Below are 17,847 nucleotides of genomic sequence, written 5' to 3'. Positions count from 1 at the left end.
ATATTAGGAGTGGCAAAATCTACAGTTTGGTACATCCTGAGAAAGAAAGAAAGCACTGGTGAACTCATCAATGCAAAAAGACCTGGGCGCCCACGAAAGACAACAGTGGTGGATGATCGCAGAATAATCTCCATGGTGAAGACAAACCCCTTCACAACAGCCAACCAAGTGAACAACACTCTCCAGGAGGTCAGCCAACCAAGTGAACAACACTCTCCAGGAGGTCGGCGTATCAATATCCAAATCTACCATAAAGAGAAGACTGCATGAAAGTAAATACAGAGGGTTCACTGCATGGTGCAAGCCACTCATAAGCATCAAGAATAAATAGGCTAGACAGGACTTTGCTAAAAAACAGCTAAAAAGCCAGCACAGTTCTGGAAAAACATTCTTTGGACAGATGAAACCAAGATCAACCTCTACCAGAATGATGGAAAGAGAAAAGTATGGCAAAGGCGTGGTACAGCTCATGATCCAAAGCATACCACATCATCTGTAAAACACGGCAGAGGCAGTGTGATGGCTTGGGCATGCATGGCTGCCAGTGGCACTGGGTCACTAGTGTTTATTGATGATGTGACACAGGACAGAAGCAGCCGCATGAATTCTGAGGTATTCAGAGCCATACTGTGTGCTCAGATCCAACCAAATGCAGCCAAACTGATTGGTCCTCCTTTCATACTACAGATGGACAATGACCCAAAACATAAAGCCAAAGCAACCCAGGAGTTTATTAAAGCAAAGAAGTGGAATATTCTTGAATGGCCAAGTCAGTCACCTGATCACAACCCAATTGAGCATGCATTTCACTTGTTAAAGACTAAACTTCAGACAGAAAGGCCCACAAACAAACAGCAACTGAAAACCACCGCAGTGAAGGCCTGGCAGAGCATCAAAAAGGAGGAAACACAGCGTCTGGTGATGTCCATGAGTTCAAGACTTCAGGCAGTCATTGGCAACAAAGGGTTTTCAACCAAGTACTAAAAATGAACATTTTATTTAAAATTCTTGAATCTGTCCAATTACTTTTGGAAAACAGGGTGGCACATGTTAAGGAGCTGAAACTCCTAAACCCTTCATCCAATTTTAATGTGGATACCCTCAAATGAAAGCCGAAAGTCTGAACTTCAACTGCATCTGAATTGTTTTGTTTAAAATTCATTGTTGTAATGTCTATCACTAAAATTAGAAACATTTTGTCTCTGTCCAAATATATATGGACTTTACGGTATGTAGATAAACCTGAGAGGTGGTGGGATAGTTTGAATTTTTTTTACAATGTCATATAGTTAGAGAAAACATTTTTTGCCATTCTTTTGTTTGTTTTGTGGAAATGTGAACATCTGTCCATCTCAAAATGGAAGAATTTGACGGGAAAGGCAAAATATGTACGTAGATCATTGTAACTAGCAATGATTAGGGCTTAGTTGGTAAAATAACTGGGAAAAATTGGTGATGGTGGGTAGCAAAAAGTATAAAATTAAAGGTAAATTTAGAAAATTATCTGAAGTAAAAAAAGAAAAACTTAGTATTGTCCAATGTATGCTTTTGTATGTATATAATAGCCTTTCTGTGCTGACGAGGTCACGGGTATTTTTTATCATTATTAAAAAGGAGAATTAAGGAATTTTGAATGAAATGTTTTGTTTCCTTATATAAACAGAAATTACCCTGGAAGGTGGAAACCTACAACTACCAAACCTAACTGTGGGGGGCATAGTTGGTCAACAAGGTGGAAAAATTGCAGTTGGCGGTGCTGGTGGGGCACAAGCTTTTGGAATAAATGGAAATCAGCAAATTAATGGTAGACTTGATATATCAAGCAATATTAATGGGGAAGGAGGAAAACGTAAGTGAGATGTTGAGGTGGTGGGCATTTATATGTTAGAAATTTTAACGATTAGAATGAAGCCTAGATAATTTGTGCCATAGTGAAGGGAAAATAAACAATTGGGATATATTTTATACTAGCAGATAACTGCTTAATTTCATTGTTTAAATAGATAATATTGCCAGAAAGGAAACAAAATATATCAGTCCAACCGAAATATGGGAGGCGTAATTGGTCACCAAACTGAAAAAATTAAGTTTGGGGAAAACTGTGGAAAAAAACATGATGCTTCATAAGTAGGGTCTTTGACTTTGACACGGGCTTGCAAGCTGAGATGGCATCTTTCCCAGCAGATGGTGGTTGAATTATTCAGCCATCATCTGCCTCTAGCAGGCGTATACAGAGCGCCATTGTTAACATGATAAATGCAGCTGTCAATCTCTTATCACGCATCGTGCTTGCTATGACTGATCTCCTACGAAAATTAGGCAGTAGCTGGTGTTCATAGGAGACTGTGATTTTAGCTATACATAGCACCAGTGATGCATTGCTATATACAGCACAAGCGATCAGATAATTGCTGGTTTAAGTTTCCCAAAGAGAGTAAAAAATACAGTTAAAAGTAAAAAAATGTTTTTATAAATGAAAAAATTAAAAATATATACAATTTTTTTTTTAATGGTGGAGAGACAAAGCCTTTTGAAATTCATGGAAACCATGGAATTAGTGGTGGACTTGAAAACTAAATTGAGCTCAATATGGAAGGCGGGAAACTCTATGTGAAACATATAATGACACACGGCCTTGCTAAGAAAAAGTCATTGCTTCTTGAGATGAGTCTCTGATGAAGCCTCCTTAGTCTTGGAAAAAAAAGTGCAATATAAATAGTCACTATTGTTAAATTAATTGTTGAGGTGATAGGTATAAATATTTTAAAAATTGATTCAATGAGTTGAAATTAGTTTTGCGGTGGTAAAGAAAAATTAATTTATAGAGGAATTATTTTATAATACCAGTTACATGATTGTTCCTTCATTTAAACGGAAATAATTGACTTGAAAGGAGGGAAAATCCAACTTCCCGATCTACATCTGGGGGGCGCATTTGGTCAACAAGGTGGAAAAATTGAATTTGGCGGTGCTAGTGAGGCACATTTTTTTGTAATTAATAGAAAACATGAAATTAATGGTGGATTTAGCATTAATGGGATTAATCAGGAAGGAGGAGGCAGTAAGTTACCACATTATGAACATATGTAGATAATCCTGACAGGTGGTGGGAAATGTTTAATTTTTTTTTACAATGTCGTATAGTAAGAGAAAATATTTTTTGCCATTCTATTGTTCATTTTGTGGAAATGTGAACATCTGTCCTTTTCAAGTTGGAAGGAATTGATGGGGAAGGCAAAAAATGTACATAGATTATAGTAACTAGCAATGAGTGGGGCTTAGTTGGATAAAATAACTGGTATAGATTGGTGATAGTGCGTAGAAAAAATTAAAGGAAAATTTGGAATATTATCTGAAGTAAATAAAGGGAAGAAGAAAAACAGCATTTCCCAAATGTATACTATGGTATTTATATAATAGCCTCTCTGTGCTGTCGAGGTGAAGGGTATTATTTATTATAATTAAAAAGGAGAATTAAGGAGTTTTCAATTAAATGTTTTATTTCCTTATATAAACAGAAATTAACCTGGGAGGTGGAAACCTACAACTACCAAACCTAAATGTGGGGGGCATACTTGGTCAACAAGGTGGAAAAATTGGATTTGGTGGTGCTGGTGGGACATATGCTTTTGGAATAAATGGAAATCAACAAATTAATGGTGGACTTGCTATATCAAGCAATATTAAAGGGGAAGGAGGAAAACGTAAGTGAGGTGTTGAGGTGGTGGGCATTTATATGCTAGAAATTGTAGCAATTAGAATGAAGCCTAGTTAATTTTTTGCCACAGTGAAAGGAAAATAAACAATTGGGATATATTTTATAATAGCAGATAACTGCTTAATTTCATTGTTTGAATAGAAAATATTGCCAGAAAGGAGACAAAATGCAACAGTCCAACCGAAATACGGGAGGCGCAATTGGTCACCAAACTGAAAAAATAGTGTTTCGGAAAACTGTTTAAGCAAACACATGATACTTCATATGTAGGGTCTCTGACTTTGACATGGGCTTGTAAGCTGAGTTCTCATCATTGCTGCCAAATGATGGTTGAATTATTCAGCCATCATCTACCTCTAACAGCCGTGTAAAGAGCTCCATTGTTAACATAATAAATGCAGCTGTCAATCTCTTATCACGCGTCGTGCTTGCTGTGATGGATCTCCTGAGAAAGTTAGTCTGTAGCTTGGTTGCATAGGAGACAGTGATTTTTGAACTAGTGATATATTGCTGTACACAGCACATGCAATCAAATAATTTCAGGATTAAGTTTCCAAAAGGGTGTAAAAAATTCTTTAAGATGTGAAAAAAAACTGTTTTTATACATGAGAATAAACAAAATATGTAAGCAACTAATCACCCCCTTTTGCTATATAAAAAATAAAGCAATTGAAAGAAAAGTTTTAGTTTAGAACTATTGGGCAAATATGTTCCTTGGTCCTCAAAGGGTTAAACAGAAACAATTGATTTGACAGAAGGCAAAATACAACTCCTCAAAATAAATCTAGGAGGGTGTCCTTCCTTGGTCATCAAAAGGGAAAGATTAAGTTTGGTAAGTGTGGAGAGACAAAGACTTTTGAAATTCATGGCAGAATTTGAATTAATGGTGGACTTGAAATATCAATTGCGCGCAATAAGGAAGGAGGGGAAACTATGTGAGACATGTAATGACAAACAGCCTTGCTAAGAAAAACTCAATGCCAATTGAGATGAAGCTCTGCTGAAGCCCCCTTAGTCTTGGCAAAAATACAATATAAATAATTACTATTGTTAAATTAATTGATGAGGTGATAGATGTAAATATTTACAAATTAACTCAATTAATTGAAATTTGTTTTTGCAGTGGTAAAGAAAGAGTACTTTATAGATTAACTAGTTTATAATACAAGTTACATGATTTGTTCCTTCATTTAACCAGAGATAATTGACTTGAAAGGAGGGAAAATCCAAGTTCCCGATCTACATCTGGGGGGCGCATTTGGTCAGCAAGGTGGAAAAATTTAATTTGGCGTTGCTAGGGAGGCACATTTTTTTGGAATTAATGGAAAACATGAAATTATTGGTGGATTTAGCATAAATTGGATTAATCAGGAAAGAGGAGGCAGTAAGTTGTCACATCATAAACATACAGTTAAGTCCATATATATTTGGACAGAGACAACATTTTTCTAATTTTGGTTATAGACATTACCACAATGAAGTTTAAACAAAACAATTCAGATGCAGTTGAAGTTTAGACTTTCAGCTTTCATTTGAGGGTATCCACATTAAAATTGGATAAAGAGTTTAGGAGTTTCAGCTCCTTAACACGTGCCACCCTGTTTTTAAAGGGACTCAAAGTAATTGGACAATTGACTCCATGGCTATTTCATGGACAGGTGTGGGCAATCCCATCATTATGTCATTCTCAATTAAGCAGATAAAAGGCCTGGAGTTGATTTGAGGTGTGGTACTTGCATTTGGAAGGTTTTGCTGTGAAGTAAACATGCTGTCAAAGGAGCTCTCCATGCAGGTGAAACAAGCCATCCTTAAGCTGCGAAAACAGAAAAAACCCATCCGAGAAATTGCTACAATATTAGGAGTGGCAAAATCTACAGTTTGGTACATCCTGAGAAAGAAAGAAAGCACTGGTGAACTCATCAATGCAAAAAGACCTGGGCGCCCACGAAAGACAACAGTGGTGGATGATCGCAGAATAATCTCCATGGTGAAGACAAACCCCTTCACAACAGCCAACCAAGTGAACAACACTCTCCAGGAGGTCAGCCAACCAAGTGAACAACACTCTCCAGGAGGTCGGCGTATCAATATCCAAATCTACCATAAAGAGAAGACTGCATGAAAGTAAATACAGAGGGTTCACTGCATGGTGCAAGCCACTCATAAGCATCAAGAATAAAAAGGCTAGACAGGACTTTGCTAAAAAACAGCTAAAAAGTCAGCACAGTTCTGGAAAAACATTCTTTGGACAGATGAAACCAAGATCAACCTCTACCAGAATGATGGAAAGAGAAAAGTATGGCAAAGGCGTGGTACAGCTCATGATCCAAAGCATACCACATCATCTGTAAAATACGGCAGAGGCAGTGTGATGGCTTGGGCATGCATGTCTGCCAGTGGCACGGGGTCACTAGTGTTTATTGATGATGTGACACAGGACAGAAGCAGCCGCATGAATTCTGAGGTATTCAGAGCCATACTGTGTGCTCAGATCCAACCAAATGCAGCCAAACTGATTGGTCCTCCTTTCATACTACAGATGGACAATGACCCAAAACATAAAGCCAAAGCAACCCAGGAGTTTATTAAAGCAAAGAAGTGGAATATTCTTGAATATCCAAGTCAGTCACCTGATCACAACCCAATTGAGCATGCATTTCACTTGTTAAAGACTAAACTTCAGACAGAAAGGCCCACAAACAAACAGCAACTGAAAACCACCGCAGTGAAGGCCTGGCAGAGCATCAAAAAGGAGGAAACACAGCGTCTGGTGATGTCCATGAGTTCAAGACTTCAGGCAGTCATTGGCAACAAAGGGTTTTCAACCAAGTACTAAAAATGAACATTTTATTTAAAATTCTTGAATCTGTCCAATTACTTTTGGAAAACAGGGTGGCAGATGTTAAGGAGCTGAAACTCCTAAACCCTTCATCCAATTTTAATGTGGATACCCTCAAATGAAAGCCGAAAGTCTGAACTTCAACTGCATCTGAATTGTTTTGTTTAAAATTCATTGTTGTAATGTCTATCACTAAAATTAGAAACATTTTGTCTCTGTCCAAATATATATGGACTTTACGGTATGTAGATAAACCTGAGAGGTGGTGGGATAGTTTGAATTTTTTTTACAATGTCATATAGTTAGAGAAAACATTTTTTGCCATTCTTTTGTTTGTTTTGTGGAAATGTGAACATCTGTCCATCTCAAAATGGAAGAATTTGACGGGAAAGGCAAAATATGTACGTAGATCATTGTAACTAGCAATGATTAGGGCTCAGTTGGTAAAATAACTGGGAAAAATTGGTGATGGTGGGTAGCAAAAAGTATGAAATTAAAGGTAAATTTAGAAAATTATCTGAAGTAAAAAAAGAAAAACTTAGTATTGTCCAATGTATGCTTTTGTATGTATGTAATAGCCTTTCTGTGCTGACGAGGTCACGGGTATTTTTTATCATTATTAAAAAGGAGAATTAAGGAATTTTGAATGAAATGTTTTGTTTCCTTATATAAACAGAAATTACCCTGGAAGGTGGAAACCTACAACTACCAAACCTAACTGTGGGGGGCATAGTTGGTCAACAAGGTGGAAAAATTGCAGTTGGCGGTGCTGGTGGGGCACAAGCTTTTGGAATAAATGGAAATCAGCAAATTAATGGTAGACTTGATATATCAAGCAATATTAATGGGGAAGGAGGAAAACGTAAGTGAGATGTTGAGGTGGTGGGCATTTATATGTTGGAAATTTTAACGATTAGAATGAAGCCTAGATAATTTGTGCCATAGTGAAGGGAAAATAAACAATTGGGATATATTTTATACTAGCAGATAACTGCTTAATTTCATTGTTTAAATAGATAATATTGCCAGAAAGGAAACAAAATATATCAGTCCAACCGAAATATGGGAGGCGTAATTGGTCACCAAACTGAAAAAATTAAGTTTGGGGAAAACTGTGGAAAAAAACATGATGCTTCATATGTAGGGTCTTTGACTTTGACATGGGCTTGCAATCTGAGATGGCATCTTTCCCAGCAGATGGTGGTTGAATTATTCAGCCATCATCTGCCTCTAGCAGGCGTATACAGAGCGCCATTGTTAACATGATAAATGCAGCTGTCAATCTCATATCACGCATCATGCTTACTATGACTGATCTCCTATGAAAATTAGGCAGTAGCTGCTGTTCATAGGAGACTGTGATTTTAGCTATACATAGCACCAGTGATGCATTGCTATATACAGCACAAGCGATCAGATAATTGCTGGTTTAAGTTTCCCAAAGAGAGTAAAAAATACAGTTAAAAGTAAAAAAATGTTTTTATAAATGAAAAAAATAAAAATATATACAATTTTTTTTTTAATGGTGGAGAGACAAAGCCTTTTGAAATTCATGGAAACCATGGAATTAGTGGTGGACTTGAAAACTAAATTGAGCTCAATATGGAAGGCGGGAAACTCTATGTGAAACATATAATGACACACGGCCTTGCTAAGAAAAAGTCATTGCTTCTTGAGATGAGTCTCTGATGAAGCCTCCTTAGTCTTGGAAAAAATGCAATATAAATAGTCACTATTGTTAAATTAATTGTTGAGGTGATAGGTATAAATATTTTAAAAATTGATTCAATGAGTTGAAATTAGTTTTGCGGTGGTAAAGAAAAATTAATTTATAGAGGAATTATTTTATAAAACCAGTTACATGATTGTTCCTTCATTTAAACGGAAATAATTGACTTGAAAGGAGGGAAAATCCAACTTCCCGATCTACATCTGGGGGGCGCATTTGGTCAACAAGGTGGAAAAATTGAATTTGGCGGTGCTAGTGAGGCACATTCTTTTGTAATTAATAGAAAACATGAAATTAATGGTGGATTTAGCATTAATGGGATTAATCAGGAAGGAGGAGGCAGTAGGTTACCACATTATGAACATATGTAGATAATCCTGACTGGTGGTGGGAAATGTTTAATTTTTTTTTACAATGTCGTATAGTAAGAGAAAATATTTTTTGCCATTCTATTGTTCATTTTGTGGAAATGTGAACATCTATCCTTTTCAAATTGGAAGGAATTGATGGGGAAGGCAAAAAATGTACATAGATTATAGTAACTAGCAATGAGTGGGGCTTAGTTGGATAAAATAACTGGTATAGATTGGTGATGGTGGGTAGAAAAAATTAAAGGTAAATTTGGAATATTATCTGAAGTAAATAAAGGGAAGAAGAAAAACAGCATTTCCCAAATGTATACTATGGTATTTATATAATAGCCTCTCTGTGCTGTCGAGGTGAAGGGTATTATTTATTATAATTAAAAAGGAGAATTAAGGAGTTTTCAATTAAATGTTTTATTTCCTTATATAAACAGAAATTAACCTGGGAGGTGGAAACCTACAACTACCGAACCTAAATGTGGGGGGCATACTTGGTCAACAAGGTGGAAAAATTACATTTGGTGGTGCTGGTGGGGCACAAGCTTTTAGAATAAATGGAAATCAACAAATTAATGGTGGACTTGATATATCAAGCAATATTAATGGGGCAGGAGGAAAACGTAAGTGAGGTGTTGAGGTGGTGGGCATTTATATGTTAGAAATTGTAAAGATTAGAATGAAGCCTAGTTAATTTTTGCCACAGTGAAAGGAAAATAAACAATTGGGATATATTTTATAATAGCAGATAACTGCTTAATTTCATTGTTTGAATAGAAAATATTGCCAGAAAGGAGACAAAATGCAACAGTCCAACCGAAATACGGGAGGCGCAATTGGTCACCAAACTGAAAAAATAGTGTTTCGGAAAACTGTTTAAGCAAACACATGATACTTCATATGTAGGGTCTCTGACTTTGACATGGGCTTGTAAGCTGAGTTCTCATCATTGCTGCCAAATGATGGTTGAATTATTCAGCCATCATCTACCTCTAACAGCCGTGTAAAGAGCTCCATTGTTAACATAATAAATGCAGCTGTCAATCTCTTATCACGCGTTGTGCTTGCTGTGATGGATCTCCTGAGAAAGTTAGTCTGTAGCTTGCTTGCATAGGAGACAGTGATTTTTGAACTAGTGATATATTGCTGTACACAGCACATGCAATCAAATAATTTCAGGATTAAGTTTCCAAAAGGGTGTAAAAAATTCTTTAAGATGTGAAAAAAAATGTTTTTATACATGAGAATAAACAAAATATGTAAGCAACTAATCACCCCCTTTTGCTATACTAAAAATAAAGCAATTGAAAGAAAAGTTTTAGTTTAGAACTATTGGGCAAATATGTTCCTTGGTCCTCAAAGGGTTAAACAGAAACAATTGATTTGACAGAAGGCAAAATACAACTCCTCAAACTAAATCTAGGAGGGTGTCCTTCCTTGGTCATCAAAAGGGAAAGATTAAGTTTGGTAAGTGTGGAGAGACAAAGACTTTTGAAATTCATGGCAGAATTTGAATTAACCCCTTCCTGACATCTGACGTACTATCCCGTCGAGGTGGGGTGGGCCCGTATGACCGCCGACGGGATAGTACGTCATACGCGTTTAGCGGCGCTCACGGGGGGAGCGCCGCCGATCGCGGCCGGGTGTCAGCTGATTATCACAGCTGACATCCGGCACTATGTGCCAGGAGCGGTCACGGACCGCCCCCGGCACATTAACCCCCGGCACACCGCGATCAAACATGATCGCGATGTGCCGGCGGTGCAGGGAAGCATCGCGCAGGGAGGGGGCTCCCTGCGGGCTTCCCTGAGCCCCCCGCAGCAACGCGATGTGATCGCGTTGCTGCGAGGGTCTTACCTCCCTCCCTGCAGCTCCCAGACCCGGATCCAAGATGGCCGCGGATCCGGGTCCTGCAGGGAGGGAGGTGGCTTCACAGAAGCCTGCTCAGAGCAGGCACTGTGAAGCAGCCTGCACTTTCCTCAGATCTGTGATCTGTCAGAGTGCTATGCAAACTGGCAGATCACCGATCTGTATTGTCCCCCCCTGGGGCAAAGTAAAAAAGTTAAAAAAAAAAATTTCCAAATGTGTAAAAAAAAAAAAAAAAAATATTCCAAAATAATGAAAAAAAAAATAAAATATTATTCCCATAAATACATTTCTTTATCTAAATAAAATAAAAAAAACAATAAAAGTACACATATTTAGTATCGCCGCGTCCGTAACGACCCAACCTATAAAACTGCCCCACTAGTTAACCCCTTCAGTAAACACCGTAAGAAAAAAAAAAAAAAAACGAGGCAAAAAACAACGCTTTATTACCATACCGCCGAACAAAAAGTGGAATAACACGCGATCAAAAAGACGGATATAAATAACCATGGTACCGCTGAAAACGTCATTTTGTCCCGCAAAAAACGAGCTGCCATACAGCATCATCAGCAAAAAAATAAAAAAGTTATAGTCCTGAGAATAAAGCGATACCAAAATAATTATTTTTTCTATAAAATAGTTTTTATCGTATAAAAGCGCCAAAACATAAAAAAATTATATAAATGAGATATCGCTGTAATCGTACTGACCCGACGAATAAAACTGCTTTATCAATTTTACCAAACGCGGAACGGTATAAACGCCTCTCCCAAAAGAAATTCATGAATAGCTGGTTTTTGGTCATTCTGCCTCACAAAAATCGGAATAAAAAGTGATCAAAAATGGTCACGTGTCCGAAAATGTTACCAATAAAAACGTCAACTCGTCCCACAAAAAACAAGACCTCACATGACTCTGTGGACCAAAATGTGGAAAAATTATAGGTCTCAAAATGTGGAGACGCAAAAACTTTTTTGCTATAAAAAGCGTCTTTTAGGCTGGTTTCACACTTGCGTTTTTATCTGCATGCGTTTTTTAAAAAAACGCATGTGTGAAAAAACGCATGTAAACGTGGTAAAACGCATGCGTTTTTAGACGCATGCGTTTTTATAGAAAAACACAAGAAAACAAACAAAAAAAAAAAACCCTACCCCTAACCTGAAATACGTGGCACTAAAATATACGTTTATATACGTATATAAGTGCCACGATATTTCAGTGGCCACGTATATAAGTGCCACGTATATAAGTGCCACGTACTTAAGTGCCACGTACTTAAGTGCCACGTACTTAAGTGCCACGTACTTAAGTGCCACGTACTTAAGTGCCACGTATTTACGTGCCACGTATTTACGTGCCACGTACTTAAGTGCCACGTACTTAAGTGCCACGTACTTAAGTGCCACGTACTTAAGTGCCACGTATTTACGTGCCACGATATTTCAGTGCCACGTATAACCACATAGTTATAGTATTTATAGTACGTGGCACTGAAATACGTGGCACTGAAATATCGTGGCACTGAAACACGTGGCACTGAAACACGTGGCACTGAAACACGTGGCACTTAAATACGTGGCACTTAAATATGTGGCACTTAAATACGTGGCACTTAAATACGTGGCACTTATGACTGTCAGAAAATGTTCATTAAACGGTTAGAGGTGAGGTTAGGGGTAGGGTTAGGGTTACCGTTGGGATTAGGGTTAGGGGTGTGTTTGGGTTAGGGTTTCAGGTAGAATTGGGGAGTTTCCACTGTTCAGGCACATCAGGGGCTCTCCAAACGCGACATGGCGTCCGATCTCAATTCCAGCCAATTCTGCGTTGAAAAAGTAAAACAGTGCTCCTTCCCTTCCGAGCTCTCCCGTGCGTCCAAAAAGGGGTTTATCCCAACATATGGGTTATCAGCGTACTCGGTACAAATTGAACAACAACTTCTGGGGTCCAAGTTCTCTTGTTATCCTTGGGAAAATAAAAATTTGGGGGGCTAAAAATCATTTTTGTGGGAAAAAAATATGTTTTATTTTCACGGCTCTGCGTTGTAAACTGTAGTGAAACACTTGGGGGTTCAAAGTTCTCACAACACATCTAGATAAGTTCCTTGGGAGGTCTAGTTTCCAATATGGGGTCACTTGTGGGGGGTTTGTACTGTTTGGGTACATCAGGGGCTCTGCAAATGCAACGTGACGCCTGCAGACCAATCCATTTAAGTCTGCATTCCAAATGGCGCTCCTTCCCTTCCGAGCTCTGTCATGTGCCCAAACAGTGGTTACCCCCCACATAGGGGGTATCAGCGTACTCAGGACAAATTGGACAACAACTTGTAGGGTCCAATTTATTCTGTTACCCTTGTAAAAATACAAAGCTGGGGGCTAAAAAATCATTTTTGTGAAAAAAAAAAAGAATTTTTATTTTCACGGCTTTGCGTTACAAACTGTAGTGAAACACTTGGGGGTTCAAAGTTCTCACAACACGTCTAGATAAGTTCCTTGGGAGGTCTAGTTTCCAATATGGGGTCACTTGTGGGGGGTTTGTACTGTTTGGGTACATCAGGGGCTCTGCAAATGCAACGTGACGCCTGCAGACCAATCCATTTAAGTCTGCATTCTAAATGGCGCTCCTTCCCTTCCGAGCTCTGTCATGTGCCCAAACAGTGGTTACCCCCCACATAGGGGGTATCAGCGTACTCAGGACAAATTGGAAAACAACTTTTAGGGTCCAATTTATTCTGTTACCCTTGTAAAAATACAAAGCTGGGGGCTAAAAAATAATTTTTGTGAAAAAAAAAAGAATTTTTATTTTCACGGCTTTGCGTTACAAACTGTAGTGAAACACTTGGGGGTTCAAAGTTCTCACAACACATCTAGATAAGTTCCTTGGGAGGTCTAGTTTCCAATATGGGGTCACTTGTGGGGGGTTTGTACTGTTTGGGTACATCAGGGGCTCTGCAAATGCAACGTGACGCCTGCAGACCAATCCATTTAAGTCTGCATTCCAAATGGCGCTCCTTCCATTCCGAGCTCTGTCATGCGCCCAAACAGTGGTTACCCTCCATATATGGGGTATCAGCGTACTCAGGACAAATTGGACAACAACTTTTGGGGTCCAGTTTATTCTGTTACTCTTGTAAAAATACAAAAGCTGGGGGCTAAAAAATCATTTTTGTGAAAAAAAAAAAAGAATTTTTATTTTCACGGCTCTGCGTTATAATCTGTAGTGAAACACTTGGGGGTGCAAAGCTCTCAAAACACATCTAGATAAGTTCCTTAGGGGGTCTAATTTCCAAAATGGTGTCATTTGTGGGGGGTTTCAATGTTTAGGCACATCAGGGGCTCTCCAAACGCAACATGGCGTCCCATCTCAATTCCAGTCAATTTTGCATTGAAAAGTCAAATGGCGCTCCTTCACTTCCGAGCTCTGCCATGCGCCCAAACAGTGGTTTACCCCAACATATGGGGTATCTGCGTACTCAGGACAAATTGCACAACATTTTTTGGGGACCAATTTCTTCTCTTACCCTTGGGAAAATAAAAAATTGGGGGCGAAAAGATCATTTTTGTGAAAAAATATGATTTTTTATTTTTACGGCTCTGCATTATAAACTTCTGTGAAGCACTTGGTGGGTCAAAGTGCTCACCACACATCTAGATAAGTTCCTTAGGGGGTCTACTTTCCAAAATGGTGTCACTTGTAGGGGGTTTCAATGTTTAGGCACATCAGGGGCTCTCCAAACGCAACATGGCGTCCCATCTCAATTCCAGTCAATTTTGCATTGAAAAGTCAAATGGCGCTCCTTCCCTTCCAAGCTCTGCCATGCGCCCAAACAGTGGTTTACCCCAACATATGGGGTATCTGCGTACTCAGGACAAATTGCACAACATTTTTTGGGGACCAATTTCTTCTCTTACTATTGGGAAAATAAAAAATTGGGGGCGAAAAGATCATTTTTGTGAAAAAATATGATTTTTTATTTTTACGGCTCTGCATTATAAACTTCTGTGAAGCACTTGGTGGGTCAAAGTGCTCACCACACATCTAGATAAGTTCCTTAGGGGGTCTACTTTCCAAAATGGTGTCACTTGTAGGGGGTTTCAATGTTTAGGCACATCAGGGGCTCTCCAAACGCAACATGGCGTCCCATCTCAATTCCAGTCAATTTTGCATTGAAAAGTCAAATGGCGCTCCTTCCCTTCCAAGCTCTGCCATGCGCCCAAACAATGGTTTACACCCACATATGGGGTATCAGCGTACTCAGGACAAATTGTACAACAACTTTTGCAGTCTATTTTCTCCTGTTACCCTTGGTAAAATAAAACAAATTGGAGCTGAAATAAATTTTGTGTGAAAAAAAATTAAATGTTCATTTTTATTTAAACATTCCAAAAATTCCTGTGAAACACCTGAAGGGTTAATAAACTTCTTGAGTGTGGTTTTGAGCACCTTGAGGGGTGCAGTTTTTAGAATGGTGTCACACTTGGGTATTTTCTATCATACAGACCCCTCAAAATGACTTCAAATGAGATGTGGTCCCTAAAAAAAAATGGTGTTGTAAAAATGAGAAATTTCTGGTCAACTTTTAACCCTTATAACTCCCTAACAAAAAAAAATTTTGGTTCCAAAATTGTGCTGATGTAAAGTAGACATGTGGGAAATGTTACTTATTAAGTATTTTGCGTGACATATGTCTGTGATTTAAGGGCATAAAAATTCAAAGTTGGAAAATTGCAAAATTTTCAAAATTTTCGCCAAATTTCCGTTTTTTTCACAAATAAACGCAAGTTATATCGAAGAAATTTTACCACTATCATGAAGTACAATATGTCACAAGAAAACAATGTCAGAATCGCCAAGATCCGTTGAAGCGTTCCAGAGTTATAACCTCCTAAAGGGACAGTGGTCAGAATTGTAAAAATTGGCCCGGTCATTAACGTGCAAACCACCCTTGGGGGTGAAGGGGTTAATGGTGGACTTGAAATATCAATTGCGCGCAATAAGGAAGGAGGGGAAACTATGTGAGACATGTAATGACAAACAGCCTTGCTAAGAAAAAGTCATTGCCAATTGAGATGAAGCTCTGCTGAAGCCCCCTTAGTCTTGGCAAAAATACAATATAAATAATTACTATTGTTAAATTAATTGATGAGGTGATAGATGTAAATATTTACAAATTAACTCAATTATTTGAAATTTGTTTTTGCAGTGGTAAAGAAAGAGTACTTTAAAGATTAACTAGTTTATAATACAAGTTACATGATTTGTTCCTTCATTTAACCAGAGATAATTGACTTGAAAGGAGGGAAAATCCAAGTTCCCGATCTACACCTGGGGGGCGCATTTGGTCAGCAAGGTGGAAAAATTGAATTTGGCGGTGCTAGGGAGGCACATTTTTTTGGAATTAATGGAAAACATGAAATTAATGGTGGATTTAGCATAAATTGGATTAATCAGGAAGGAGGAGGCAGTAAGTTGTCACACCATAAACATACAGTTAAGTCCATATATATTTGGACAGAGACAACATTTTTCTAATTTTGGTTATAGACATTACCACAATGAAGTTTAAACAAAACAATTCAGATGCAGTTGAAGTTTAGACTTTCAGCTTTCATTTGAGGGTATCCACATTAAAATTGGATAAAGGGTTTAGGAGTTTTAGCTCCTTAACATGTGCCACCCTGTTTTTAAAGGGTAAACATGCTGTCAAAGGAGCTCTCCATGCAGGTGAAACAAGCCATCCTTAAGCTGCGAAAACAGAAAAAACCCATCCGAGAAATTGCTACAATATTAGGAGTGGCAAAATCTACAGTTTGGTACATCCTGAGAAAGAAAGAAAGCACTGGTGAACTCATCAATGCAAAAATACCTGGGCGCCCACGGAAGACAACAGTGGTGGATGATCGCAGAATAATCTCCATGGTGAAGACAAACCCCTTCACAACAGCCAACCAAGTGAACAACACTCTCCAGGAGGTCAGCCAACCAAGTGAACAACACTCTCCAGGAGGTCGGCGTATCAATATCCAAATCTACCATAAAGAGAAGACTGCATGAAAGTAAATACAGAGGGTTCACTGCATGGTGCAAGCCACTCATAAGCATCAAGAATAAAAAGGCTAGACAGGACTTTGCTAAAAAACAGCTAAAAAGCCAGCACAGTTCTGGAAAAACATTCTTTGGACAGATGAAACCAAGATCAACCTCTACCAGAATGATGGAAAGAGAAAAGTATGGCAAAGGCGTGGTACAGCTCATGATCCAAAGCATACCACATCATCTGTAAAACACGGCAGAGGCAGTGTGATGGCTTGGGCATGCATGGCTGCCAGTGGCACGGGGTCACTAGTGTTTCTTGATGATGTGACACAGGACAGAAGCAGCCGCATGAATTCTGAGATATTCAGAGCCATACTGTGTGCTCAGATCCAACCAAATGCAGCCAAACTGATTGCTCCTCCTTTCATACTACAGATGGACAATGACCCAAAACATAAAGCCAAAGCAACCCAGGAGTTTATTAAAGCAAAGAAGTGGAATATTCTTGAATGGCCAAGTCAGTCACCTGATCTCAACTCAATTGAGCATGCATTTCACTTGTTAAAGACTAAACTTCAGACAGAAAGGCCCACAAACAAACAGCAACTGAAAACCACCGCAGTGAAGGCCTGGCAGAGCATCAAAAAGGAGGAAACACAGCGTCTGGTGATGTCCATGAGTTCAAGACTTCAGGCAGTTATTGACAACAAAGGGTTTTCAACCAAGTACTAAAAATGAACATTGTATTTAAAATTATTGAATCTGTCCAATTACTTTTGGAAAACAGGGTGGCACATGTTAAGGAGCTGAAACTCCTAAACCCTCCATCCAATTTTAATGTGGATACCCTCAAATGAAAGCCGAAAGTCTGAACTTCAACTGCATCTGAATTGTCTTGTTTAAAATTCATTGTGGTAGTGTCTATCACTAAAAGTAGAAACATTTTGTCTCTGTCCAAATATATATGGACTTTACTGTATGTAGATAAACCTGAAAGGTGGTGGGATAGTTAGAATTTTTTTTACAATGTCATATAGTTAGAGAAAACATTTTTTGCCATTCTTTTGTTTGTTTTGTGGAAATGTGAACATCTGTCCTTCTCAAAATGGAAGAATTTGACGGGAAAGGCAAAATATGTACGTAGATCATTGTAACTAGCAATGATTAGGGCTTAGTTGGTAAAATAACTGGGAAAAATTGGTGATGGTGGGTAGCAAAAAGTATGAAATTAAAGGTAAATTTAGAAAATTATCTGAAGTAAAAAAAGAAAAACTTAGTATTGTCCAGTGTATGCTTT

General features: G+C 38.4%; 1 protein-coding gene across 1 annotated transcript in view; it reads left to right on the top strand.

Annotated features, from left to right (window-relative positions):
- LOC143770229 (uncharacterized) overlaps positions 1–17,847 on the top strand; it is a 263,961-nt gene that overhangs the window by 81,171 nt on the left and 164,943 nt on the right. The window contains exons 26-29 of the mRNA XM_077259650.1: positions 1,664–1,849; positions 3,519–3,704; positions 7,234–7,419; positions 9,086–9,271. Coding sequence (XP_077115765.1) covers positions 1,664–1,849; positions 3,519–3,704; positions 7,234–7,419; positions 9,086–9,271 — 744 coding nt within the window. The remainder of the gene's footprint in view (positions 1–1,663; positions 1,850–3,518; positions 3,705–7,233; positions 7,420–9,085; positions 9,272–17,847) is intronic.

This window comes from Ranitomeya variabilis, chromosome 4, assembly GCF_051348905.1.
Source record: "Ranitomeya variabilis isolate aRanVar5 chromosome 4, aRanVar5.hap1, whole genome shotgun sequence".
Classification (NCBI taxonomy): domain Eukaryota; kingdom Metazoa; phylum Chordata; class Amphibia; order Anura; family Dendrobatidae; genus Ranitomeya; species Ranitomeya variabilis.
This window is presented reverse-complemented; position numbering and strand designations above follow the sequence as displayed.